A 26,285-nucleotide genomic window follows, 5' to 3' on the forward strand; every position below is an offset into this window, starting at 1 on the left:
TCATATTTATAGACTGCGGGGTCCACAGTCCGGAGGGTAGCTGATATCTAGCGATAGTTGTGAAGAGGTTGGATCTGTAGTTTGAATTGAAAGAGTCTCTTTATGGAAATATCCACCTAGCCTCTGGCTCTGACCTCATAACTTCGCCCCAAGACGAATGCACCAAACACAAATGTAGAATTGCACATCGACAAAGCTAAAGCACCAAAGAAACAAACGCAAACGAGGATATATCACACATAATGCCCACCTCCCCGGCCGCCACCAAGCAATTAAGCAGCCGGAATCGGACGAGGCATCATTTTGATTCAAACTCGACAACCTTGCTTACAACCTCGGTGTCAGATGCTAATGTAGGTAATCTCGCCGCATGGCTGCTGGCCTGGCTGGATGCCTCTTCTTTGGGGCGAATACTGATGTCCTCGGCCTCGGCGCCTTCCAAAAGGTCGCGGTCAGCCTCGCGGACGCTGCGGCGCTCCGGGTCCGCGCCGTACGCGCCGGCGCCCCAGCTGGAGATACCGCCCGCCATAGCGGCCGTAGAGGCACTGCCTTGACGGGAGGGGTAGTCGTCCTCGTCATCTTCATCATCGTCTTCGTCGCGGCCGCCCAGAGCGTTGCGCTCGAGGTCGCGTTGGGCGTCGTCCATGCGCTTCTTGACTTCGGCGGCCATTCGGATGCCGTCGGTGACGATGTTATCGAGGACGCCGCGTAGGCCCTTGCCGGGAGGAACGATGCCGCCGGAGGCGCCGGCGACGGATGCACCTGCGACGGTAGAAACGGAGGGGCGGGCGCTGCCGATGTTGGAGAAGGTAGTGAGATGGGAGGAAAGGGATGAGGATGCGGCGAGGGCAGCGGGGTGGGGGTGGTCGGAGAGATGGAATGATTGGGGGAAGTACGACTCGAAAAACTGTTCCAAGAGCTCGTCGGCCAGGACGACCATTCGGAAGGTAGGAAGGGTGATGTGCAGTGGGTTGTTGGGGTCTAGAGCTTGGTTGGCGGACTCGGACCTGGGTCGATGCTGCTCGTTCGATTCCTTGGGCGACGTCTCTCCTGTTGGCGATGTTCCGGGCTCGGATTCGCCTTCAACGTCGATCAGGTCCTCTTCGTCATCGCCGATGGCGAAGGAACCGAGCTTCTCCGCTGCTTCTGTGGGACCGTCTTTGGTGGTAGCGCTCTGATTCTCGGGATGGCTAGGATCGGCGTACTCGAAGCAGCGACGAATGAACGCGCTGACACTACCTAGGAATCTCTCATCGGTGGTGAGTCGGTTCTGCTCGGCATGATCACGATTCCGGGGGTTGCTCAGGTCCTCCACGGACTGAGTAGCAGTGATAGTTCCTTCGAATCCACGGCGAGAGAGGAAAAGCAGCGCCTCAGAGATTTTGAGAATCCCTTCCCGGTCAACTTGACCATTCCCACTGTCATCATAGAGGTCGAAAAAGTAGGAGATGTTGTTCATGATATCCGGCGATCCCTTGAGGCGCGCCAGGCCATTCACCACATTCTGCAGATTTAAGCCCTCTTCGGGGTCACAAGCCCACTTGCGGTACAGGCGTTGCATGAACTCATGATCGGCCGGTTGGCGTCGGTTGGCCCACAGGAGTGACTTGCCATTGCCCCTGAAGCTGCTGTAGCCGGAAGCGGCCGGGTCTTTTCTGGCGGGGGCAGGAGAGTCAGAAACAGCCCATTTAGACGTCGCAGCCAAGAACTCTCGGAAGGCATCATAATCCATGTGAGTAGGGCTGGGTCCAAGACCGACACGGCCGACTTCCCGGTCCACAGGCGGTCCGAGGATGGATTGACGTTCGGTTTTCTTCTTTTCATGACGTTGCCTCTCTTCCTCAACGAGCATCTGATGCTGTTGCCATTGGTATAGTGTCTCGTAGAAGCGGTCATAAATCATGCCCAGGTCATCCACGCTGAGACGCTTGCTCTCAGGGCCGAGATTGCGGATGGAAGTGCGCTTGGCAAAGCTTTCAATGTTCTCCAGGACAGCATCCTTGTGCCTCTCGCGCTGCTCGATGATGGTGCTGTGCGTGATGCCAGAGAACTCCTTGAAAGCCACGACCATCAGCTCCTGGAATCTGGTGATAGCGCGCAGCTTGGGGTTCTCCGATCTGGGGTGAGCGGATTCATCCAGGCGAGAGAAGTATGACTTCAGGACGGAGATGAATGATCCGTCGTCCTGGATGTCAAGAAGCTCTTCGCCGTTGATGCGAAGAATAGCCAGGCCGATCTGGAACAAAACCTTGGGGCCTTCCAAGAAGAAAACATCCAAGACACGGAAGGCAAAGACGAGGGGCATCGAGTTGATATACAGGGAAAGGAACCAAGGGAGGGAGACGACGGAGAGCTGTACATCGGATTTGGCAAGGTGTTCCCAGAGGATGGGCATGGTCTTTTCCACCAGGGACTCAAAGACCTTTTGGTCAAGAAGGGTTCCGTACATGGTGGTGGAGTAGTAGCCAGGGAGAAGGCGATCACAGAGTACAGAGAGCAGGAAAAAGGCCTGGGCCTCGGACATATATCTATTCAGGTTAGCGAATCGCGTCTTTTGTTTATCGAAATCAGAACGGCCAGACTAACATCAACAGTGCGGCGACGACAATGTTCATCGCTTGACAATAGCCAATCTCTGCATTCGTCCAGCTATACGCTGTCAGAACTCGTCGCAGTCGCCCAATGCCCTCTTCACTTTGAAAGCCCGGGTACTCGGGTAAACTGCGATTCAAGTCTTTCTCAATCTCGTCGATGGCAAGAGACTCTTGGCCGTGGAATTTGGCTAAAGTCTCCTCGTACAACTTGGGCGATCGAATGCGAAGGAACATGGAGCCAGACGTGAGCTCCCAAATCTCTCCTCGCAACCGATTTGGCAGACCAACTCGGATCAGTTTGTGGAATGTGGGTTGTCGAACAAGAGTGGAATTGCGGCCGTTTTCTGTAGCACAGTTTGATTAGTATCAACCAAAAGCAACATAGCTGAGGGATAATCAGCTTACCGCGGAAATATTCTCCCCAGAGTCTCATCTTGCTTCGGTCTCGAAGCTTTCGAGCATCACCAGGATAGCGAAAGAGCATGCCCAACCCAGCATCCGGGGGTTGTCGACCTTCACCCTCATTCCCTTCTTGCGCCTTGGCTTTGGCACCAGAAAGCAAGTATTCCGAGTAGCAGTCTGTAACAACGCTTCGCAAATTATCAACCTCCTTCATGGCCTCCCGCAAGCCCTTCTTCAGACAATCGCAGAACCGCTCGCAGGCCTGCCTGCTGCCGACAAGCTGGAGAATGAGTCGCTGGGGGGTGAAGTGGGGCTCTTGCTGCTTGTGTAGCAAGCCGTTCCATGTTGTCAATGCCAAGGAGAACACATCGCGAGCACTGTGAAGCCGTTCTACGCGACGGATGCAGGAGAGTGGCAAAGTAAAGCCATTGCCAGAAGGTCCTGTGCCATGTGTCTGTCCAGTCCAATTGGTCGAAGCACTCAATGTCGACGAGGGCAGAAAGCTGGTTGGTTGTGTCGAGAAGGAGATAAACCGCTCGCTGAGGTGCAGCCGGCCCGTGTAGCGATTGCCAGCCCGGTCAACACGGCGAGTCTCGTCTCCAGAGTTTGCGGACGAGTTTGGTAGAGGGAGGATGAGTTCGGCAGTGATCTCCTGCAGGGGATTCTGGGAATCAGGCAGGCGGAACTGTTGGCGGAATAGTGAAGCCTTGGAGGGACCGTTGTCTGACGAGGAGAGGGAGGGAATATTGAAGTTGGCTGGGTCAATGAGTGACGAAGCCTTCTGGACAAAGGAGGAAAGCGACAGCATATTAGGCAGTGGTCAATCCGAAGCGGACCCAGCGTGCCTTGTGGAGGGTGCGGGTATCCGATGATGTCGGGGGCGGAGCTAGAGCTGCGATCCGGTACGGCTAGCTAATCAGCGCCGGAAGTATGCAGGACAGCCCGTTCTTTGTTCGAATGAAAGCTCAAAGATCATTGTACTGTCCCAATCATCCTTGGCCGAGCACTTGCAGCTGCAGCTCGGGAACGTGGGGATGGGCGTTGTTGTCGGATCGATAAGAGGGGGGGAGGTGAAGCCCGGCCCATCACGTGATTCTCTCCGCCTGATAGGGCTGATATACGAGACAAACGAGGCCGTTGTTTCAGACTTGGCTTTAATTAGTTTCGTATTACTTTCCCAGCAGTCGTTCTGCAGGCCGGTTGGGCTTTAGGAAGTTCTATTGATTGTGGACCTATTACTGTGCGTAATAAATGTATTGAGAAGGAAATTCGCTGTACAAGCTGGGGACATCACAAGAGTAATAAGAGAAACAGAATGGTAAAAGACATGGGTCATGGAAGTGAATCAAAGCTCAGCTCAAAAGGATGATAGCATTCTCACGTTTGAATTCAACGAAACAGCGCCCTCCTGATCTTGACTCCGGGTATGATATGGGTATTGAGTTCTGATTGATCAGACACGGGGGTATTTCGGGTATGGAACATTTAAGGCTTGTCAACAGAATCCCGACGAGAGGAGGACTCATATGCAGGGAGAGTATCCTCGGAGGCCTCGGAGGCCTCTGAAGACTCAGAAGTCTCAGAAGTCTCAGCCATCAGACCCTGCTTCTCACAGGCGTCACCCTGCTCCCAGGCAGCCTTGTGCTCCTGGGGCTTGGTGCCACGGTAGCGCTGCCAGAGGAAGATAATGGCCTGACCAACAAGCATGCCGACAGCGCTGGCAGTCAGGCCAGCTAGGACACCGAGGATGGCGGGCACAACAATGAAGCGTACCACGCGGGAGAAAGTGTGGGCGAAAGCGCCGTGGGGAGGAGGCGGGTGGTGGCCATGGTGGCCATGGTGGCCATGAGGAGGGGGAGGGGGGCGATCGCCCATCTCAGCACCGAAGTCACCACCCTCAGGGTGGTGATGATGGCGGTGGTGCTCCTTGTCATCGAGGCCCTCAGGGCCTTCAAATCCAGAGAAGGGGGTAATGCCCTCGGGGACGAACTCGTCATGGTGCTTGGGAGGGCCATGGTGGCCTGCCATGCCCAGCATGCCCTTGTTCTTGCCACAACCCTTATGACCGCCCTTACGACCGCCCTTCCCAGCCATGCCCAGAACACGGTTCTTGGCTGCGGCGAGGAGACCACGGACGCGAGCGACCAGCAGCTGCTGGAGGCACTTAGGCTTGCCGTTGCACTTCTTCCAGGACAAACGCTCGGCGGGAGGGGTGGTCTTCTCGATCTCGGTCTTGGCGATGTAAAGCTCGCCAGTGGGGTCCTGGATCAATGTGATAGCGACGGTGTCGACCGGGACGGGGTGGGACTCGAGGTCCAGAATGGTGAATCGCACATCGAGCAGCTCGGTGCCGGGGGTGTCATCGGGGGATCCCAGCGGCATCACCTCCAGGGCGTACCCAACGGGCATGGGGCCCGCGGCCTCGCCGTCTTCGAGCTCTTGAATGGCGAGGACCGGGCTCGGGGGAACAGGAGGGAAGATCTGGCGGCCGTTGGCCAGCAGTCGGTTCTCTTCGATGGAGAAATCCAGCATCTGTGTTGTTTCATTAGTCATTTGTTCGTGAGGACTGCGCCAATCGCATCTCCCCCGTCCGACCTACCAAAGTCGATGGCTTGCCCTCGGTCCAGCTAACCGCACCCTCCTCGTTGTCTTCGCGGAAAGGGCACTCCTTGCAAGGCAAAGCGACCACCACATTCCGGATATCCTCCAGCAGCATCGGGTGAACATTCAAGAAGCCATCCTCAACCGCCTCCACCTGCGGTTCCATCTCAGGGACGACCAGCATTGCGCTGGCGCCCAGGGCGGCCGCGCCACCCAACAGGATGGAACGAACGAACATGGTTTTGTATTTGGGGGGTGTAAGTGAGTAAAGAGCGGACGTCGGAGACAACGAAAAGAGGTTTCAGTGGGAAAAGGCAGTCATTTGAAGAAATTGGGATGGCCAAAAAGTCGTCGTCGTCGTCTTTGTGGAGGGGAAGAAAGGGAGTACGATGATCAGTCCTCAGCCAGTCTTGTCTTCTTTCGGCCGCATGGGGCGAGCCAAGTGGAGGAGGGTGACGCCAGCTTGCTGCGTGGCACCCGCGGCCATTGGCGGGCCGTGTGACAATACAAGACATACATGATACCATTGTGACACTATCAGACTTTGTTATCTGCGTTGGCTTCCGCTCTGCTTGGGGTCCCCCGAATCAATCGCACTATCAGCACGCGTATTTCCATGACAGACCTTCCACACGCCAATCCCCAAAAGGCGCCTAGCCCCGAATAGCCCAAACAACCCGAACGGCCGAACACGACCACCTCGACCGGGGCATAACAAGTCCAACATGACGCTTCTCACCCGAGCAGCGACCGGTCGAAGTCCATCCACTTGGATATGCCGAACTCCACCGAGCCCATCCAGCCCATCTCCGATGCATGTGGGTTGCGCAAGTGCTGCATGACCTCGACGGGCAAGTCGTTCAGGCTCGCCCAACTGTGCCACACTTTGTATTGCCCATAGCTGTGCCACAGCCACATCGCGGTTAGGGTTGGGTACACAAAATACTTGGGATGCTTGTAGTGCATGTAGTCCAACCACTCGATGCCGACCGGGATAACCTCCTTCACAACCGCCTTGATCGCCGCCACCGCTGCCACTACCTTCTCGTAAGCAACTTGGCCAGTCATGTCTGCCAGGGGTTTCACTTGGTGTGGCCACATTCCCGGAATGCGCCGAGGGGAGTGTTGACGCTCTTCCTCTGGCGTCCGTGGCAAATCACCGACAGACAAGGACCGCAGCTTAGCTTCGGGGCGTTGTGGTCGTTCGCGTCCCAGTCCTGGTGCCTGCGACGAGGAGGCAGCCGGGTTGTTTGGCCGCGCCAGCAGCGCATCTCTGGCGTCGATTCCCTCAGAATGGGGTTTCCTATCGATCGACTTTCCCCGAGTATCCACCTTGGGAGTGGGACCCCGGGCCGGTTCGTCATTCACACCGTGAGGGTGTGCCGGGCGGGGTGAAGACGTGTCCTGGCCAGTGTCGCGAGTCTTCCGCCGCTTGTTCAAGATAGGCCCATCTGGTTGTTCGTAGGTATCGTCGTCCGCATCGGAATCGCACTGAATCGGCGGCGCAAACCGAACACGCTTTCGAGATGGTACCGATGCCAATCTATCTCCATCTCCATATCCGTTTCCCAACTGTGGAGCGCAGAGTCGCGGGGGGTGGGGATGGATCCGTACGGCTCGAGCCCGAGCACCTCGATCCCCGTCCGCGCGTGGACAAGTTCGATGGATTCTCGCTGCGCTCTAGTAGGAACAAAAGATTCCAACATGGGGCTGAGATTTAATTCTTCTTCCCTGTCAGAACTCGAGTCGGCTGCTGAGCTGTCAGAGGCCAGGCGACCCTTGGATCCCCACCAACCTGGGTTGTTATAGAGGGCCGAGTCCTGGCGCTGACAGAGACTCAGATTGTCGACACCTACGCGCGTCTCTGCAACGGCGATAGGCTCCCTGTCCTGGTCGATGTAGCCCCATTGTGGCCACTCTTCCGCCATGGATTCATGTCCTCCAGGTCGAGCTTGGTCATGCCCGAAGTCGGCGCTTGGAACCGAGTCACCGCTTCGCCAGCATCCGTGGACATCATACATGAGGAAGTCGCTGCGGACCTCTTCGATCAGGGGTCTGAGCGGCGCCAAGGGGCCCAGTTCATCTTGCGGGAGCTCTGCGAACACTCCTTGCCCGGCAAACGGTTGGCCGGCATTCATCGTGGTGCCGTCCGTGGGAGGCTGGAGAGCGGGCTGGCGGGATCTGGTTTGTCGAGGGCGTCGTATACGATGCGCCAGGCGCCATGTGGTCGAATCACTGTCGGACTCCGATCCTGACGGCCGATCCTTACGTCTTCTGCTGGCTTGGGCTAGTTTCCTTTGCTGGCGAACGTAGTTCTGTGCAGTTCGAACTTGTGCGAGTTGAAAGAGCAGGTTGACGTCGTCGTGGAAGCATTGCATAGCATCGACACAGTCTGCAACCACCTGTCGCAATCCGTGGAGCCTCTCTTCTTGCTCCCACTTGTGCTGTTCGAGATACTGTACCAACGCCGCCCAATCCTCGGCGTTCTTGTGAAAGAGAATGCCATACTCGTTCACATCCTTGCAGGCCATAGTGAGTGACTGTTCGAGATGCCACGCTCTTTTCTCCATCAGCTCCATCTCTCGACGGAGCCCGCCATCTCGTGCGGCGGACCGAGCTAGAACTTTCGCATGGGCTGCCTCCAGTTCCCGGTTTTGCTCTCCGACAAGATCGATCCAGCCTTCGTTGTTTTGTCCACGCACTCTTAATTCGGAAAGCGACTCCTGTAATTGGAGGACCTCTTTCTCGCTTGCGAAGGCTCGGGATTCCACCTTGGCGATAACAGCCTCGTACTCGTCCTGCCGCGCGACCAGCTCATTATGGGATGCTCTCAGCTTGTGGGCATCGGTTCGTTCGGATTCGTGCACTCTTCTTTCATCATCGATGGCCTGCTCGAGCTCCCGCTTGGGGATGTTTTTGATCGACACCCTCTCTTGCTCCTTTGCTCGGGCTATCCGTTGACTGCCGCGAATATCCGCGGTCGAGTACCCGGAATCATTGCTGGGAACCTCGGAGCGAGGAAATGCGGAAGAAGAGGAAGAGGATGCCATAGGGTGGTTTTTATTGGATAGAATGGGCTTGTTTGGACTAATAGAAATAGTCTTGATCAAGTGGCGACTATACACCTTCACACGGGGGATTGTCCAGCAAGGGATACTGGTCAACGGGATGGTGGACGCGTGGGGGCTTCGAGGTTCTTGTACTAATCTTCGACGGTGCGTATTTCTATAGACACCATTGTCTAGTGGTCGTGAACAAAGCATTTGAAAGGGGAAAATACGAAGAAGATATCTTTGACAAGTGACCCTCAGACCACCTATCTACCATGAATAAACCCCCAGCATTGTCGCCGGGCCTCGGGTTGCTTAGTTCGGCGCCTCCCAAGATGATGCATCCGTACATCGCCGAATACTCTTGTATATATAAACTTGTGGACATCAAAAGATATGCAAATATTCGAGCAACATAACAGATGCTTAAATAGCCTGTTCTGTTGATATGCACCCCGAACGTACACCTTGACAGGGGACACACCGTTGACGCAATGGACGTCTCTTTGTTGATATATTTTTAACCTTTATTTGGCCCCCACTGCAAAAATAGAATCCACCACTGGAGAACTCCCCCGGGATCGCCCGCGTGGGTACCAGAGAGAACATATTACTCTAATGAAGGAAAATGATTTCTTTGTATTTGAAGTGGGCTTTTGAGTCGTGTATTAGTCTTACGATTGACTTGTACGGTACCTAAGACTATCTTCAGCGTACCGGGGCAGCTTTGACGGCTGTGGCCGGCCGGATAAAGGAGATGTGCGCGTCTCGGTGGATAGCCCCGCCCACGCGTCCACTGGGTGGAGCCAAAATTTTGGTTTCCCTCTGGACATTTTGTCCGGAGGGGAGAGATCAAAATATGATTTATTGCCATAGTAATGATGATGACTGATGACTCAAAACGGAACCGAGAGAAATTAACTAATCAACCGGAATGGGCCAAAGCGAGAGGGAAAAACGGGACCGAGAAGAAAAGGACGATACACAGAGCAAAGGACAGTAAAGCTGACGAGTGCAACATGGAAGAACGATTCCCCAAGCCGATCACTGATCCAACCAGCCCTTCAATTCCCCGATATTTGGGCACTCAATAAAAACAGAACTCTTCACCTCTAAATTAAGCTCCGCCTTGAACTTCTCCGACAAAACAAGCGACATAAGGGAGTCCACACCAAGCTCGACAAAAGACGCGCTATCAGTAAGCTCACTAGGGTCCAACCCAGTCTCACGCGCGATAATCTTAAGGCAGTCAGTAATAATTGGGCTTTCCGGCGAAGCTGGTTCTGCGGATTCCGTGGGTGCAGGCGCACTAGGGCCAAGCGTCGTTTCCTGAGGAGCCGGGCTGGTGCTTACAGCGGGGCCGCGCGAAGGAGCGGCAGTTGCAGCTGCAGCGGGCACACTTGCTGATGGCACTTTTGGATTAACAACCAGGGCAGTAGCAGGCACAGGCACCTTGGACGAGGTAGCATCGCTCGGGGAGAAAAACTGGTTCATCAACACGCGAGGTACGCGGCGGAATTTCATCTCGCCCATCATGGCGACCACTTCCCCCCCCTGGAGCACATATACGTCGCCGGCATACATATTTTTCTCCTCGATGGGTGCCATGCGAACATAGCTGCGGTATCGGCCACCAGCCACCAGAGGCTGAATGATGCGGCAACTACCCCAGCCAGGGGTGACATAGAAGTAGTCCTTGGTGTTGGACGCGTCACTGCCATTGAGCACAAATCCTCCAATATGGAAGATACTGTCGATCCAGTGGGGAGGCGTGTGCCAAGTGCCATGTCGGTCGGGGCTCAGGATGATCTCCGAGCAGGCTTCCATGCCGTCTAGCACTACCGACTGCATGCCACGGTAGTGGTCGTTGTAATCAACCACATTCTTGAATAGAGTATAGGCCATATTTCGAGACAGACGATTTGCAGCCCCATTGAGGGCCTTTGCAGACAAAGATTCGATTCGGCCGTTGACTAGATGCGTTACTCGATCCCATTCTTTGCGCCACTCAGCAGGATCAGCGAAGTTGACCGTAGCCGAAGCATAGGGTTCCGCCGCACGCTTGCCGTCACTGGAAACAGTGAACCACTGAATCGGCATCTCTTTTGACTGAAGATTAAGGGTTGCCTCTATCTGGAGTAATTGAGCCCGACTCTTATCGGTATGTGCTACTTGTGCGTGAAGGACCTCCAGATTGGAAACATCCATGTGGACGTCACGGGTTTGAGGAAGGAGCTTCTTGTATAGGTATTCACCGATGGTCATGGCCATGTCACCCCAAAGAGACTAGAAGAATGTTAGTGACCGGGCTGTTGGAAGGGGGACACAGAAGGCTTACCGAAGTGGCTACACCGTAACCATTCATGTTGTGCCCATCCACTGCGGCACGGAATTCGGGATCCATGATGTCTGACATGGCAGCCATGGTTGCAATAGTGCCACCTATATCCTCAGAGATGATGCGGTGGACAGACGAAGTCCGCAGGGCAGACCCTTGGGTTGAAGAGACTGTGTCTGGTCGGCTGCCCTTAGGGTAAGCCTTGTCCAGTGTCCAAGTACCGGTATATTGAATCCAATAGTTCTTTTCATTCCAACAATACTTTGGGATGGGTAGAAGAAAGTGTGCCTTCTCAAATGGCTGGAAGTACGAATTCCAATCAATTGGGAATCCGTCGGTGTGCAAAGTGGCCAACGAGCTAGCCATGGTCGTGAAATTGTTCTCGTTCTTGCGCAGAGAAGCCAAGATCCGAGCCTGTGGCATTCGAGATTTGATGAACGGGCCGTTGACAGGGTGTGGGCCAATCTCAATAAAAGTCGCGTTCTCCGGTACAACACCCAATTCTCGACCAGCATCCAAGGCATCACAGAAACGAACCGCTTCACGCGTTGCACGGCAAAGATATTGGCCATTCACCGTCTTCCCATCGAAGATTCCGTGTGCCAAGAGAGGCGAAAGAATCGGAACACTGGGCGTGCGGAATGTCACTTGCTGAGTGACTCGTTCGAAGGCCTCTAGAATGGGATCCATTTGGGCTGTGTGGAATGCAAATGGAACATCAAGCAGAGTGCACTTGAGACTCTCGTTCTCCAAGATGGCGCGAATAGCCTGAATATTATCTTGAGAGCCACCAAGGACAGTGCTTTCCACCGCATTCATGCAGCTGAGCTCGAAGGGCATATCTGTGGGCGTGAGTTTCTTGATCTGCTCCGCAGAGGCACGGACAGCTAGCATAGAATGACTGCCTAGCTGGCATGAATCGAGAAGTAGTTCGGCTCGTTTGCCGACTAGAAAGATGGCATCTGCAGCAGAGAGGACATCCGCTGTTACCAGGGCGGCATATTCTCCCAGGCTATGCCCAATAACTACACTGGGGGTAATACCCAGAGAAGCCCAGAACCGAACCAAGCAAATCTCACTGATGAGAATTGCCAGCTGTGTAACAAGTGGCGACCCACACTTCCCGTCTTCGAGGGTACCGTCGATGGCAGCAATGATGGAAGGAAAGCCTAGACACTGCGCAAGATGGTCTAGCTCATGGATCGCAGCATGATAGATGGGAAAGGCTTCATACAAATCCCTACCCATGGCCGAATAGAAGGCACCCTGGCCAGTGAATGTGAATGGGACAGATACATATGAGCCGGAGACAGGTCGAAGCGTGCTCACGGCATCCCCAGAAATGATGCCATCCAAAGATTTTTGAAGTTGTGCAATGCTGGACGCCGCAACTGCAACCCGAGTGTGATGATGGATCCGACGAACACACGTAGTGTAGGCTAAATCACCAAGATCAGTATCAGGATTTTGATCGAGGTAAGCCAGCAATGCCTCAATATTTCCATTGAGTGACAATTTGCTCTTGGCAGACAGAGAGATGACATGAGTAGGGCGAGGGTCATTTCCAATGCGGACGTGTTTTGGTGCGTCCTCAAGAAGCAGTGTTGTATTGCCGCCGTGTGCTCCAAAGCTGTTCACGAGCGCAAAGCGCTTCTTATCACCAATTCGTGGCCATGGGGTTTTTTCCAAAGCTAGACGAGCCTTTCCTCGCTCGAGGTTCTTGGCGACAACTGGATTAATCTCAGTTTTGATACCAACGTGCGGTGGAATCATGTTTTTCTGATACATGAGCAGCATTTTGATTAAGGAGGCGACGCCGGCTGCAGCTTCTCCGTGACCAATATTTGACTTGACGGAAGCCATCAATAATGGTGTGTGCCGACGCAATTTGGCATTTGCAAAGACTCCCACCACCGATTCGGACTCCACCGAATCACCAGCTTGGGTGCCGGTCCCATGGAGCTCAACATAACTGACAGCGACCGGGTTGATACCGGCAGCTTGCATGACTTGTTGATAGTTTTCTTGCTGAGACTCGGCATGCGGATGAGTAATAGATATCGCATCTGCCGATTGATTGGTAAAGGCGGCATCAATAGTTGCAATTATGTTGTCGTTGTCCGCGACGGCATCTTCGAGGCGCTTGATGACCACTGAACCGATACCATCTGCTCGACAATAGCCGTCTGCATCCTTATCCCAGACCTTGCATTGACCCGTCTTGGATAAGAAATGTCCCCTGCAGAGCATAGCAAAGTTGTCAGGATTGGTAATAACGTTCAGCCCGCCTGCAATGACAGTATCCGCTTCACCAGCCCACAATGCGCTGCACGCGGCGTTGACAGCGGCCAGACCACTGGAACACGCCGTGTCAATATTAAAGCTTGGACCGGAAAACTTGAAGAAATAATTGATGCGTCCGTTTGCAAAGGCTCGCTCGCCTCCTGGGACGGCATAGGTACCGATGTTCATGCCGGCGTTTAGTTCTCGCCAGTCATCGCTGGCTTGTCCAAAGTAGGTACCGATACGGCGCAGACAAGTTGATGGAGTACGATTGGGTGCAAATCCAGCCATTTCAAGCGCTTCATAGGCAGTCACTAGCGCAAGCCGGTGCATTGGATCGGTTTGCTCAGCCTGAATTCGTTCACAATAATTAATTTCTGGATCAGTCTCCTTCCAGTTGGGACGGCTTTGCCGGAATAAGCTTACGTACCTCGCGGGGAGACATGTTGAAGAAGTTTGCATCGAACATTCCTGGAAAATTGAGGAAATTTCCAAATGGTGTTTGTGTGGTGTTGGGAGTGTCGCCAGTCGGATCGTAATGAGTGTCAATATCGAAGCGGTCCGCAGGAATACGAGTATGAACATCCCGCCCCTCTTCAATTAACTTCCAAAACAGCTCCAAGTCATTGGCACCTCCGGGGAGTCGACAGGCCATACCGACTATCGCGAGCTTCGATTGATGCGGAGAGCGGGGAGCACTCGGGAAAAAGTCCGGCTCTTCAGTGAGGCACCAGTCAACAATGTCAGTCTTTCGAAGAGTGACATCAGGCAGACTAGACTGAATAGACGATAACAGCCCCTGGGCAATTAAAGATGTTCGCAGAGTGATGACCTCTATTTCAGGGGATCTAACTACTGACAACTGCCGTATCACCCCCGCGGTCAGATTGTCGAGGTAGATTCCGCGGGTGAGAATTTCCATGACAATCTCCTCCCACAGCTGCCTTGATTTGGTAGCTACGAGTGGTTTTCCCGTTGTCGCCGATAAAACCGGTAGGTGAACCGAAGCCGAGGCCTTTTCTTCGGGGATAGCGACGATAGTCCGAGCACTCTGCGGCGTGTAGAGATGGGCAGCGTGACACAGACCATTGTAAACGGGAAGAGCCATATGCTTTGAATATCGCAGCACAGGGGAGTGGTGAAAAGCATTGATCAGGCGAGAGGGAGGACCTGTTATACTGACGGAGTTGGCATCAGCGGCGCTGATAAACACTTTCATAAGTTCTGGGCTCATCTAAAACCAGCAGTTAGATGATAATGCCCCTGGTAGTAGGTCTGCTTCAGCGTCCTGGGACATGCTTGCAAGCACAGGACTTACAGTGTCCCTGTTGAATCTATCAAGCTCTTGCTGCACGTTTTCTGCGGAAACTCCAGTAACAACGTATGCCCAGCTTTTGGGGCTACTATCTGGTTCGCAGGACTCAAGATATTGCGACACTCCGTCAACATGAATGCCCATTCTAAACGCAATCCGCACACTTTCTACTCCATAGCAAGCCAGATCGGAGAGAGAGGTGGAGACAGCTACTGCCGCAGCCGAGAGAAGCCCAATACTCAAGCCACTCAGAGTCGTGCCTGTCTCCGCCAGGTCATATTTCTGGTTCGTTGCTTCGTGGTGTCTGTTCCTATCTGTTAGCATTGCTTTCACGGCGCTCAGACGTTTCAATAATTAAACACACCCGATAAGGACGCCGACTTGTAGTATGCAGAGAAGGGCGGTCTCAATCGCCCCCCAACTGGCGCAAGGCGGTTGGCTTCCCAGCCGTCGACCAGACCCATGATGGTTTGAATGCGAATCAATTGAGCTGGGACAGACTGTGAGAGCAGGATCACCTCGTCATTGATGGTCGACACACATTCGTCCAAGAAAAACGCTAGGAAATGGAACCTTTTGTCCTTGGACCACCGGTGTAGACGACGGAAGAGGTCTGCGATATTTCCGCTGGGAAAGTCATTTCCAAAGAACGCCAGCCTACTGCTGAAACGATTCATCTCGTCGGTGGAAAGGGAAGAGGGAGTGTCCATGGCTGCACGAAATTTTTCACAATGCAATCAGAGGTAGTCTATCTGATCATCTCTTGGGAGCCGGAGGTTTGAAGTCTTTAGATGGACGAAAACCTCTATCATTAAGGTGCGAAAAAAGGTCCACATATATGCCTTACTCAGCTAGGACTATCTCCAACAAGAGCTGGATTAGGAGGCTTACTGTTCAGCACGCGGACAGCTGAAGACTCATCATGTCGGATACCGACTCGGCGGTATACGGACTCCGGCTATTATCCAAACACCGTGTCTCTGAGCTTCGTCAAAAGCTCGTCTGTACCCGCGAGAGGAAACTGTCATATTATTACCTAGCTCTTCGCTTTCTTGATCGCTCTATCTGGTATCACAGAGTAAACAGAACGCTGTCGCCATGGTTCATGCTTTATACTATCCACTGCTTGTGGTTGGGGCCACTAGCACCTCTATCTTACTCGGTGAGTATTTTCTGATCACTTCAAACGACTAGGACCTCAACCTTTGTGGAAGGCTTAAAATCAGTACATTTTGGTGCTATAGTTGAAAGCCTTAGTGCTGACTCTAAGTCGTAGGCTGCCAGATAAGCCTGTCTTATGTCTCAATGGCTGCGATACTCAGCGTGCTTGATGCCCCTGAGTATACGGTGCTTTCGATGTGGAAAGTTACTTTCGACCGAGGGTTCTACCTCTGCCCCACCCAGGCGATGTTTTCAAGCTTCATATTTTTTCTCAACGGGCTCTTGACTTTTATTTACGGCAGTCCCACATCTTCCAGCCATAACAGTGTTTTGAATTTGGCGGTTGCAGGCTTGCTTGCCATTAGCTTGGTGCCATTCACACTGGTCATGATTGTTCCTCTCGAGGAAGCACTACTAGAGCGCCATAGGAAGTTGTCTCGAAACCGTACCGAGACAACTTCAAAGGGGAAATCTCACAACTGTGCACCGGCAACTGCGGAAGCCATTAATAGTTGTAATGTGATGAAAAGATGGGCTTCTCTGAATTACGCCCGCACGTTCCTTCCCGCAGCTACGGTGGTTTGGATTTGGTTCATGTGCACCTGAGAGCGAATCGCTGTGATCGATCGGTAGTGGACAGGGACCTAAACTTCTCGGGTGTAGGGTTTACTGCAAACCATGAAATCCTGAACTGTATTTCATATCTTTTTTCTTCTCTGTCCTTACTATGTAGCATTGTTTAGAAAACTGAAATCTCTTCTACTGGACACTTCGAGGGCAGAAAAGGAATAAGCTACTATTCTGAAAATATGTAATTGCTCTGAAGTATACCGAAATATTCATTAAAACAAACATGAGCCTTAGAATATCCTTCCAACATCATCCTGACCCCTTCCAGTCCAAGGCCTCATTGGTGACCGACCGTAACCGCAGTTTTAGCGAATCCGCCAAAGCAGAAAGCGTGCCTGTAGACTGCGTACGAGCATCCCCTTTATACCTACGGGAGAATTGCATCACCACATTGGCCAGCTTGGAGAGCTCCTCCAAGATATGTACAGGGGATATGTCGGCTTCAACCTCGACCGATTCCAAACCGGTAAACTCGGCGCATTCCCTCACCCCACACCCATTGCTATTCATTTCGAAAGCTGGGGGAAAGCCCATTACCACCCCTTGAGATCGGTCTTTCAGGTAGTGTCCAACATTCTGGTCTTGCTCCTGTTGAAACAACGAGTCGTAAACATCCAAAATCGCCATGCAGACTGCAGCGACCAGAATAGCGACATATATCTTCCGTGAACAGGGGCATATCAAGATCATCGAAAGTCGGTTGATCGCCCAAGCAGCGGTCTGCACACGGCTCGATAATTCGTATCCCAACGAACTGGTCTGTGTCTCGTTTGTGATTTTATTGTGAGACGTTTGGAGACGACGCAAGATGTCGATTGCTCTCGTCACACAATCCGGCTCGGGTGAATCGGACATTGGCGTCTGAGCGCCAGAAGGGATATCACCGCTCTCGAGTACGCCAGCGCTAGAAGCTTGGCTAGAACTTTGTGCCAGGGGTATTTCGAGCGGAATGAAATGCCAATTGGCTTCAGATTGAAGTAAGTCAAGCCAGTTTGAGTCACCGTTCAAGACATCTGAGAGGTTGAAAAATTCAAGGTCTGCCAGCGGAGATTGCGAAAGGCTAGAGATCTGTTTGTGATTGAATTCCTCATTTAAGATGTATGAGGCCTCGTTTAGAGCGGCTGTCGGTTTTGTTTCAGTGTCGTCTACACCGCCGGTTGCAATGTCTACATCGTGAAACCAATGCAGGGGATTTTCTGCACAAACACCCCCTGCCGAAGGCTCAGTCCCGTCAAGGATGGATGGCTGTGGTCCCTGATGCAGCTGCGCTTCCTTCGCAAGAACTTGAGAGCCTTGAGCCGTATTGCACATGCTAGAGTTGACGACACACTCTCTTGTCGAGCACGAAGGATGTGGTTCCGGTGATTTGCGACTGACACTTCGACGGGTTGGATGTGGACGCCCTATTCGGCGCGCAGGACTGTAGAAGCACGGATATCCCAGCTTGCGACATCGACTGCAAACTGGTTTCTCTTTGTTGCATTTGACTTTAGACGACGAACACGGATCACAACTATCCTTGAGCTTTTGCGTGGTTGGCGGCCCGGCTCTGCCTCCGGCCCCCGTCGTTGTGGTAGGGCTGCTGGAGCTCATGTTTAGGTAAAGGTCCTGGACAGAATCTCTTCAGAAATCGTCCGTCGCAGCGAGAATGTTCAAGGCCGGACGTGGCAAGCATAAATGGTTCTAATATTTACCGAGGCTGAACCGGATTTCACTTGAATTCACAGTGACAAGCGTTTTGCCATGCTCCGTGAAATACAAATTCAATTAGGTCTCAATACTCTAGTGACAACTCAACCTGACACACCTCTTCCCAGTGGAATTACGCATAGAAAACACACGTAATACGAGGTTGAACCAAACCTGCTGTTATCGTTTGTAATGAATTGGCACTCACCTGCTTATTGGAAGTCGCGGTGGAGGAATATGGAAACTTGCATGGCATTAGAGCCCAAAAGAGCCAATGAAGGCATTCCTCTCCAGCGACGTGGTGACTGAGTATTTATTACTCAAATTTAATACAGAGAGAAGGAAAGGCTGAGTGGCTTCCTTTCATTACTCTCCTTCAGTTTTCATGCAGCATCCGTGGTCCTGATCTTGCAGTGCGAAACAGCCACTTGGCTAAAGACAAGAGGGAGTGGGACCCAATCGATAGTCTGACGCGTTATTAAGGAAATTTTGTAAGCAACCAATATGAAACTTTCGAAGTTAATCCGACGGTACTATTTCGTATTTTGGATTTGTTGGTGGGCTATGCGTGGACTGTAACCGTCAGCGGGGGCTCGGATTGTGCATGTTTATGGAGGCCACGATTTCAATTGCTCCAGGAGCCTCGTGAAGTTGCCAATAGCTTGTGAACATGAGAAAGGTAGAGAAAGCCCGGGGTTGTAGGTAGAGAAGGTTGAGTGTCGTATGTATACTTTGACCAGGGCCCAGGATCATTATTATCTTTCCTGAGGCTAATCTGCAAGCCATGAGGTGTATAAGCTGCACCGTTTTGCCTGGTGAACAGCCTTATATTGCATTTTTATCCCCATGTGGTAAAATTTAATGTAAATTGGCGTTGCTTTCGCCGATCTCACTTTGCTTATCATGGGTCGGAGCTGAGCACGCGACTTTTTCTGACGATCCTTCTGAGACTTTGCCCACGGCAAATAAAGAAAGTCGTCTCTCGAGTCCGCTGAATCAACTACATGGACTTAGATATGCAACGTCATATCATGTGCGTCGGGAGGGAATTGATGAAGAGCGGAACTGCCGACACATCCACCTGGTGCCGGTTCCAGCGCGTGTTTAGCCCAGTTTGAAAGCCAATCGCCACCCGAAGGACCAGGAGTGCCATCTCAATACATTTTCGACGGCGTTTTGTACGTTGACGGACCACTTATACTAATAAGATACTGCATGGTTTTGTGTTCCTAGAGGATTCGCGGAAGACTGCGGAAGCTTGGGAAGGACTGATGAGATTGGTTGTCAATTAAGTGGGATATGAGATTCCATGATACAATGGTCCCATTACTTTTCCGGCAAGTTCCTGCGCGCCCTACAGGAATTATCTCATTCGACAGATGCGTTCATATCCAATCGTTCAAATGTTCATACACAAATACACTTGTCAGACTCTGTTTCAAGTGTGCCAAGAGGTGTCAGTGAACGGAGTTGAACGGGAGCACACCATAAAAAGTAAAAATCAATAATCGAGCATGACAGCAGGAATTGAAAAAGAAAATAAACATATACATCTGGCACCCACTACCTATGACGACTCTGCAATGCAATATAGTGGAGCTTCCATAACGGATCTCCGGTCAATGCTGCACGAGGATGGTCACGATGAGCAACTTTTGGCGCAGGAAGTCGACGCGCGGCGCGAAAAGAAGTTAGAGCACTAAATATTTTTGAAATCCGCAGGGTTTTAATCAGCAACTATGGCGAGTGAAAGATTGACGTCGAGGTTGATAAGAGAACAATGGTCTGGATGTTTCTCTTGGTCTCTAAATGAAATTTCCCGCAGTATAAGAATTTTGATATTGCCTGCCAATCAGTAGTTTCAGCTACTGGCTGAATGTCTTCTTCTCGAACCCTGAGATGCTCACACCGACCCACCCAAACCAGGTCATACTCCTGGACACAGATTTCGCCTCTACTGCCATCCACAGTGATTATCGAGTGCGCAGCATCCATGAAATAACCAGTGCTTGCTCGGAACATAATCAAACATGCACACGATCAGTCCTACGCGCACTTCAGACGCTCTGTGTGCCACCCGCGGCCTGTCTATCTGTCAGTGACGAGGGTTATTCACCTTCCTACGATTCCAACCAGGTTCGCAAAATGGATGATGCCCTGACAACGAATCGAGTGGCAATGGAATTGGTCTCGCATGTTCTCCAGTGTTCCTGTTCTGCAATCCCCTCCGTCCAGCTACTTCTTGTTATTTTGTGCGACCGAGTGATGGCCTGGTATCGGGCTATGCTGCGCGAGGATGAAAGGCAGATAGGATACGGTCAAATGATATTTTCGGGCCCATCAAGTGCCGACTACGATCAAAGCGAGCGTGTTCTTGCGATCCCCATTACCGTGGGGAATTTCACTGTTGACAAACCCATGCAAGCGTGCATTAGGGATCAACTCGTGGTCGGGGAACTGCGAAAAGTGGAAAATACGGTTCACCACTTTGCCACGCGTGTTCAAGAAACCCGAGCTCAGACTCCATCAGCTCATAGTCAGCAAATTTACGAAATCTTAACCTGTTTGTTGAGAGATCAGCTGCAAGTTCAGGCGAATATTACTGGCGAGCGCATGGATCTATGGGGGTGACGTGATTGAGGAGGCTATTGGGCGAGAAAAGAATCAAGGCGAGAGGTTTGGGATACGCTGACAGCGATATCAACAAGACCCGAGGGGACTGCAGATTGACTTGAGATAAAAACGGGGAGAAAGGGTGTAAACGATATCCTGTCACCATATTCACAAGTTACGATGCATTAGATTTGATTAGAGTTGAAGTGACACAAGACTTTTCACCACTCCCCAACCCTCAAATACAGGTTGAATCAATATTCTCGCAGTGTCATGCTAAGACCCTGTTGCTTAGCTTACTTCCAAATTTCGTAGTCTGGGAAATATTTGTCGTGGATTCTTCGTGCGTAATCCACAAGAGCCGGGCAGCTCTTGACTTTCGACATGGTGTCCGGTGCACTGGGCAAGAGTTAGTACTCGAATAGCCAGATAATATCGTAGAAATTCTGCTTACGCAATGCAGACGAGGCTAGACGCAATGAAGCCAAACAGCACGGCATCTGCATCGGTCGGACCATCGCCACCCAGGATCCAGAAAGGGCCGTCTTGATCCTCCGCATGAGCAGTCGCTTTCACATAATTGTTCAGCGTGTCCCAGATCTCATGGCGGAAGCTCGCAATCTCAGCCGTGCTGAACTTCAGGGTTCCTTGACCTTCCATGGTCCGTACGTTTTTGTTGTATACAATGTTCCCTACAATGACCTGGATAGGCCAGGGTAGAGCAGCAAGGATTTTGGATCGCATCGCGTAGTAGTTCAATACCCATCTCTCATGGCACTATGTCGGACCAGTAATGTCAGCTGCTGGCCAATCTTGCGATATACCTCAAAGAGAAATAGTCTTAGTACCTGATAGAAGTACAGTTTGTCCTCCAGCAAAGCCCCGATGGACATGTCTTGCAACTTTTGAGACGCTGAGAGGTTGCTGTTGAGATCCTCCAGATCTCCAGATTCAATCAGGGCCTTTGAAATTAGGGTCGAGTCACCCAAAGATTCAGAGGAGCCATCTGAACGCTCGATGGAGACATATGGGACTTTTCCTCGCGGGGCCTTCGGAACTGACCCCGCCTCGGTACGATAGGAGATCTCTCCAAAGCGCAGGCGAGCTTCGAGCTTGGTGACGAATGGAGACCACACATAGCACCCCTTATCGGGAAAACCTCGGAACACAGTAAATGTGGGTGTTGATTTGGGCAGAGCCATTATGAATACGAGAGGTGTCGGGAGGTGAGAAGCGTGCGGTATACCTCGGTCTCTAATCAATTGTGAGAGTGGATGAGGAAAAGTTGGAGAAGGAGAAAACAAAGTTGCGAAGTTACAAGAAGAAAAAGCAAAGAAAGCTTTCCGTGCCACCTCAACCTGTGGCCTTGCGTCAGCCTCGGAACAAAGAGCGCAAGCAATGTGCAAAGAGTGCACGGTTCCAAAACCCGCAGAGCGCGAATCTCTGACGGGTTGGAGAGGAGCTATCGGGGGCCACAGTACAGTGCTTCCGGAAATCGGCGTCACCACCTACACTCTTTGTTTGTTTCACGGATCCGAACTGCCAAGACACACTATTGCACATTGGGAGTTCTTCCGCACTATCCCTGTCCAGAGAATAGTATTATATTGTCCAATAATACTCAGAAATATACCAGACATGTATGGCTTGTATTATCAAGATAGCTGACACCTCACTGCCCCACGTTACAATCGGTCCCTGGCGAAATTTGTCTTCCTTCTCACCACCTACGATCTCCACTCTGCGAACCGGTCCGCTCCCATTCATCGGCTTTTTGTTGATATCCTCTTGATTTCTCTGGGCAGGCTTATATATGGCGCTTACGACAGACAATGATTATTATGCAATCCTCGGGGTCCCCCAGTCTGCAGATTCGGCTACTATCAGGTCGATGTACAGAGAATTAGCTTTGGCCAAGCATCCTGATCGTCAAAGAAATGCGCCTAATGCGACAGCTGATTTCCAACTAGTAAGCTTGACTACCGGCTTTTTAGGCGTGCGTTATCACTGATACGGCTATAATCAGCTTCACGAAGCGTACGAGAACCTTTATAATGTCGATAAGCGCCGAGAGTACGACAGGATATATCAATCAAGGATACGTCCCCGGGAAATTAAGAATCGAAGGATAGCAGAGCTAGAAAAACAGCTTCAACAGCTCAAGGATGAGCGCAAGGTAACAGAGGGTACATTAACCAACGCAAAAAAGGATCTGGTTAGACTATATGCAGAGAGAGACAGTCTAAAAGGAGAGAAACAACGCGTGATGACGGACAAAGCTACTGAGGAGACATGGTGGCTATACTTATGCTCCTTTCTGCCAAGCAGGGCGGCAGAATTTACACAACGGAGGCAGCAACAAGAGTCTGTCATCGCCACTATGATTGGGAAGCAACGAACAAAGGAAAAGAGCATCGATCTGAAATTGGAGGAGATTCAAACCCTTGAGGAAATAATACAGTCTATCTCCTGGGCTCGGATGAAGCTTATAGCAAAAATAGGAACGATAGGGCTCCAAATGACAAAACAGGAACGGGAATGAACATTGGCAGAATTGAGAAAGAAGAGCGAACAAGCAAATCGGGCTGGGCCATCAACCCAGGAATATTTTACGAGAGAAAGTAGCTATTTCCACCAGTCAAGTGCTTCGGATTTTTGATATTTCCCTAAAGTTGTCTGTTGAAGTACAAGAGAAGGGTGCCACGAAGCGTTGATTGGAGCAGAAATCGCTTGGATTCCGTCGATAATTACAGCTTTCGAACACAAGACGTGTAATTATCTGAGTAAAATATGACATTGAGAACTGTACTGGAATATTGATACTACGGGATCATTCCTAATGAGGTGTAGTATATCTTGGCATTGGATTTGAGAAACAAACGAAGAGTGTGGGTCGTGACATCGAGTTCCGGAAGCACAGTATACTATGATCTTCAGCTGCCTTTCCTTTGCTAACTACAGTTCCAATTGGGGGCTACTGCTCTAGTGCATCAGAAAGGACAGGCGTCCAATGAACATACGACGACACCCGTCGGTGTCGGTGCTTGGCGAAAGCCCGCGCCCGCAAAGTCTAAACCGCCAAGTGTCAATATGGAGTCTAAGCAGAAGATCTCCACAGGGCGACGGACTCTGCGGCTTTTAGGATTTCATATCTCCAATTTCCCGTTTTTCGGCCCCTGCATCGCCCTGCATGATCCTTCGCCACCATTTGACACTGACGATCTAGTTCTTTCGGTGTCCACCCCGTCCTTTACCATCTATGGAGTACTTTGCGTGCCAGGGAGTTTTTGCAGTACCGCAAAAGGGTCGAATACTAAGTAATCGACTCCGGCCTTCATTGACTTCCGAGAATCGAATATCTTGGGGATTTTAACTTTGCTATTGGCAGTGTCAAGGACTTAATGGGAATTAGCCTGGAATTCTAGACTTTATTATGCTATCTGGGCTACCTGAACTAGTTTCACATTGACATTCAACCGGGCCGGTTACTACTAAGGCAATGAACCGACAATAATTGAGTGTCGCATCGTCGGATGATAGGGGCGAATACTGATCAGCCTCAAACCTGCCTGCACAAGAAGTTCGCGCCACTGGCTCTCCGTACGCTCGTGGGCGCCCAGAACAGCCAGCATGTGGAGGTCCAGGCAGGCCGACCACCAGTGCGCTCCGGTGTCCGGGACTGCCATGTCATCAATAAGAATTAAAGACTCTGCATTCATGGCCGGCACCAGTCTGCCGAGAATGACCAGGGCCTTTTCGTCATCCCAATCGTGCAAGACGGTGCGGAGATAGTACACCTTCGCACCGATGATGGGCTGCGGCTCAAAGAAATTGTGGGCCATGAGTTCCACACCATCTACTACCGGAGCATTCTGAATCGTCTCGGGAAGATCTTGAACGATAATTCGTCCCGGAAGGTCGGGGTATCGGGAGCGAAGGCGCGCCGACTGGTGGCCGAGGTTACCACCCACATCGACGAATAGAACCTGATCGGTGGCAAACGACTGGGCCAGTGATGGAACTGAGAAAACATCCAGCCAGTCGCCCTCACGGGGAACACTCATCAGGGACTGAAACCATTTCAGATGGTCTGGGTGCTGCTTGGCCCATGGAAAGAAGTCTAGCCTAGTATTGAACCCACGGTGCCAGGCAAGGATCCCACTGGAGTCATTATATTGGTTCTCCTTCAATGTTTCGGGAAGTGCCTGGTAGACAGGACCTCCGATATTGAAGCTGAGCTGGCAGTCAGCCTCTCAAAGCCTGAAGTTGGAAGGGAGTCCAATGGTAACGCAGCTTACATGTAGTAAATGCAGTCTTGAATGGTGGGATTGGCCAATGAATTGGTCGCCTGATTTCCTTTGAAGTGATCCTTGCTGGTTTCGGTAACCTGGCGCATCGAAGCCAAGTACCGTAGAAGCCGCCGTAAAAGAGAAGGTGCAGCACCCGTTCTTTCAGCCACTGTGTCCACACTGAGCGGCTCTTCGCTCTCAGACAGAATACGAAAAAGGCCGATATCGCAGCCAATACGAGCGACGGTCAATTCGAGTTGCTGTTTTGTCGAGAAAGTATGTGAGACAGAGGCGACTTCTTTGGGTGGTGGCATAAAGCAGCGAGAGAAAGAAAACAGAAAACCTCAAAACGATCGCGCCACCAATGGGCAGATGGCTTACCATGTTAAAAAACCGTAGCATGAGATCGTGAGTGGTCTCGGTGGCCTCGGCAGCCGAGCGCAGCGCATTTTGCATCTGCAGTCGGCTGGTCTCGTTGGGCGGCACCGCATGTTCTTCAAAGCAGGGGAAGGGCGTACTCATGGTGACTCAAACTCACAGCAATCGACTCGGCTTAAGAGATTGTTCGAAGCTTTTAGTGAAGTGTTGATCATGGGAACTGCGCATGATCCTCTATCACTGTATATGTATTCTTTTGCTACTTCTTCTTTAGGTACGATTTGCTTGTCCGAGAAACCTTACCTCTTTTCGTGCTCCTGCCAATTTTGGCCCCCGCATCTTCCTTGACTGTATATTGCCGGATTCCGAGGATGTCGGATTCCTGTTCAGCTACAAGAAGGCGATATTTGTGCGCCCCCGTTACTGCTTTTGTTTACAGCTTTCAGAAGTAACAATATCGTAAACTATTTCCATGAACAGGTGAGATCATCCCGACTAGGGTCTCTATAGATCAAGGATCCCGCGTGCAGGTAATCTCAAGACTTGGTTGGGAGTCAATATTGAACGCTGTATATGTGTTACCGTATCTCTGATGTCTGATGGCCCAATGAGGCCGTATACTTCACTATTGATATTGAGCGTAGCTAATGTTCTGAATGGATGTTCTTTGGTATCTGTGGTATGCAATATTTCTCTTACTTTGGGATTATCCTCCCACGCTCTCAATGTGTAAGCATCGCAGATACTTTCAGGACATGCCCCAAAATATGAAGTTAGTCTATGTTTTGCCAGTTCTGGCTCGGGGAATAACTGAAAGTGGAATCCACGTTGTTTGGTAAAGTAGGCTACCTGCAATAGAATGCAATCGTTCCTTGATTGGGAATTTCGATAGCTCCGATCTTGATATAATTCATCGATTTATGAAAAACCATTCTTCAATTC

At 51.5% G+C, this 26,285-nt stretch overlaps 7 protein-coding genes across 7 annotated transcripts; all 7 read right to left on the reverse strand.

Annotated features, from left to right (window-relative positions):
- Positions 1-298: 298 nt before the first annotated feature.
- On the reverse strand, positions 299-3,804 carry N7482_002963 (GTPase-activating protein; the record flags this gene model as incomplete). Its single annotated transcript, XM_056685088.1, has 3 exons — positions 299-2,528; positions 2,587-2,938; positions 3,000-3,804. 3 exons carry the CDS (start codon positions 3,802-3,804, stop codon positions 299-301), a joined length of 3,387 nt encoding a protein of 1,128 aa, XP_056548694.1.
- Positions 3,805-4,481: 677 nt separating this feature from the next.
- On the reverse strand, positions 4,482-5,835 carry N7482_002964 (uncharacterized protein; the record flags this gene model as incomplete). Its single annotated transcript, XM_056685089.1, has 2 exons — positions 4,482-5,528; positions 5,596-5,835. The coding sequence occupies 2 exons, from the start codon at positions 5,833-5,835 to the stop codon at positions 4,482-4,484; spliced, it is 1,287 nt and encodes a 428-aa protein (XP_056548695.1).
- A 497-nt stretch (positions 5,836-6,332) lies between these two features.
- Positions 6,333-8,647, reverse strand: N7482_002965 (uncharacterized protein; the record flags this gene model as incomplete). Its single annotated transcript, XM_056685090.1, has 2 exons — positions 6,333-7,048; positions 7,108-8,647. The coding sequence occupies 2 exons, from the start codon at positions 8,645-8,647 to the stop codon at positions 6,333-6,335; spliced, it is 2,256 nt and encodes a 751-aa protein (XP_056548696.1).
- A 1,044-nt stretch (positions 8,648-9,691) lies between these two features.
- Positions 9,692-15,293, reverse strand: N7482_002966 (type I polyketide synthase; the record flags this gene model as incomplete). Its single annotated transcript, XM_056685091.1, has 5 exons — positions 9,692-10,933; positions 10,986-13,619; positions 13,699-14,502; positions 14,587-14,897; positions 14,948-15,293. The coding sequence occupies 5 exons, from the start codon at positions 15,291-15,293 to the stop codon at positions 9,692-9,694; spliced, it is 5,337 nt and encodes a 1,778-aa protein (XP_056548697.1).
- Positions 15,294-16,623: 1,330 nt separating this feature from the next.
- N7482_002967 (Zn(II)2Cys6 transcription factor) lies at positions 16,624-17,967 on the reverse strand (the record flags this gene model as incomplete). The annotated part of the gene is made up of 1 exon (XM_056685092.1): positions 16,624-17,967. The coding sequence occupies one exon, from the start codon at positions 17,965-17,967 to the stop codon at positions 16,624-16,626; it is 1,344 nt and encodes a 447-aa protein (XP_056548698.1).
- A 3,005-nt stretch (positions 17,968-20,972) lies between these two features.
- N7482_002968 (glutathione S-transferase family protein) lies at positions 20,973-21,878 on the reverse strand (the record flags this gene model as incomplete). The annotated part of the gene is made up of 3 exons (XM_056685093.1): positions 20,973-21,075; positions 21,131-21,453; positions 21,525-21,878. The coding sequence occupies 3 exons, from the start codon at positions 21,876-21,878 to the stop codon at positions 20,973-20,975; spliced, it is 780 nt and encodes a 259-aa protein (XP_056548699.1).
- A 2,289-nt stretch (positions 21,879-24,167) lies between these two features.
- N7482_002969 (OmtB) lies at positions 24,168-25,487 on the reverse strand (the record flags this gene model as incomplete). Its single annotated transcript, XM_056685094.1, has 3 exons — positions 24,168-24,909; positions 24,975-25,225; positions 25,347-25,487. 3 exons carry the CDS (start codon positions 25,485-25,487, stop codon positions 24,168-24,170), a joined length of 1,134 nt encoding a protein of 377 aa, XP_056548700.1.
- Positions 25,488-26,285: the final 798 nt, after the last annotated feature.

Source organism: Penicillium canariense (assembly GCF_028826845.1).
Source record: "Penicillium canariense strain IBT 26290 chromosome Unknown utg000001l_segment0_segment0, whole genome shotgun sequence".
Lineage (NCBI taxonomy): Eukaryota > Fungi > Ascomycota > Eurotiomycetes > Eurotiales > Aspergillaceae > Penicillium > Penicillium canariense.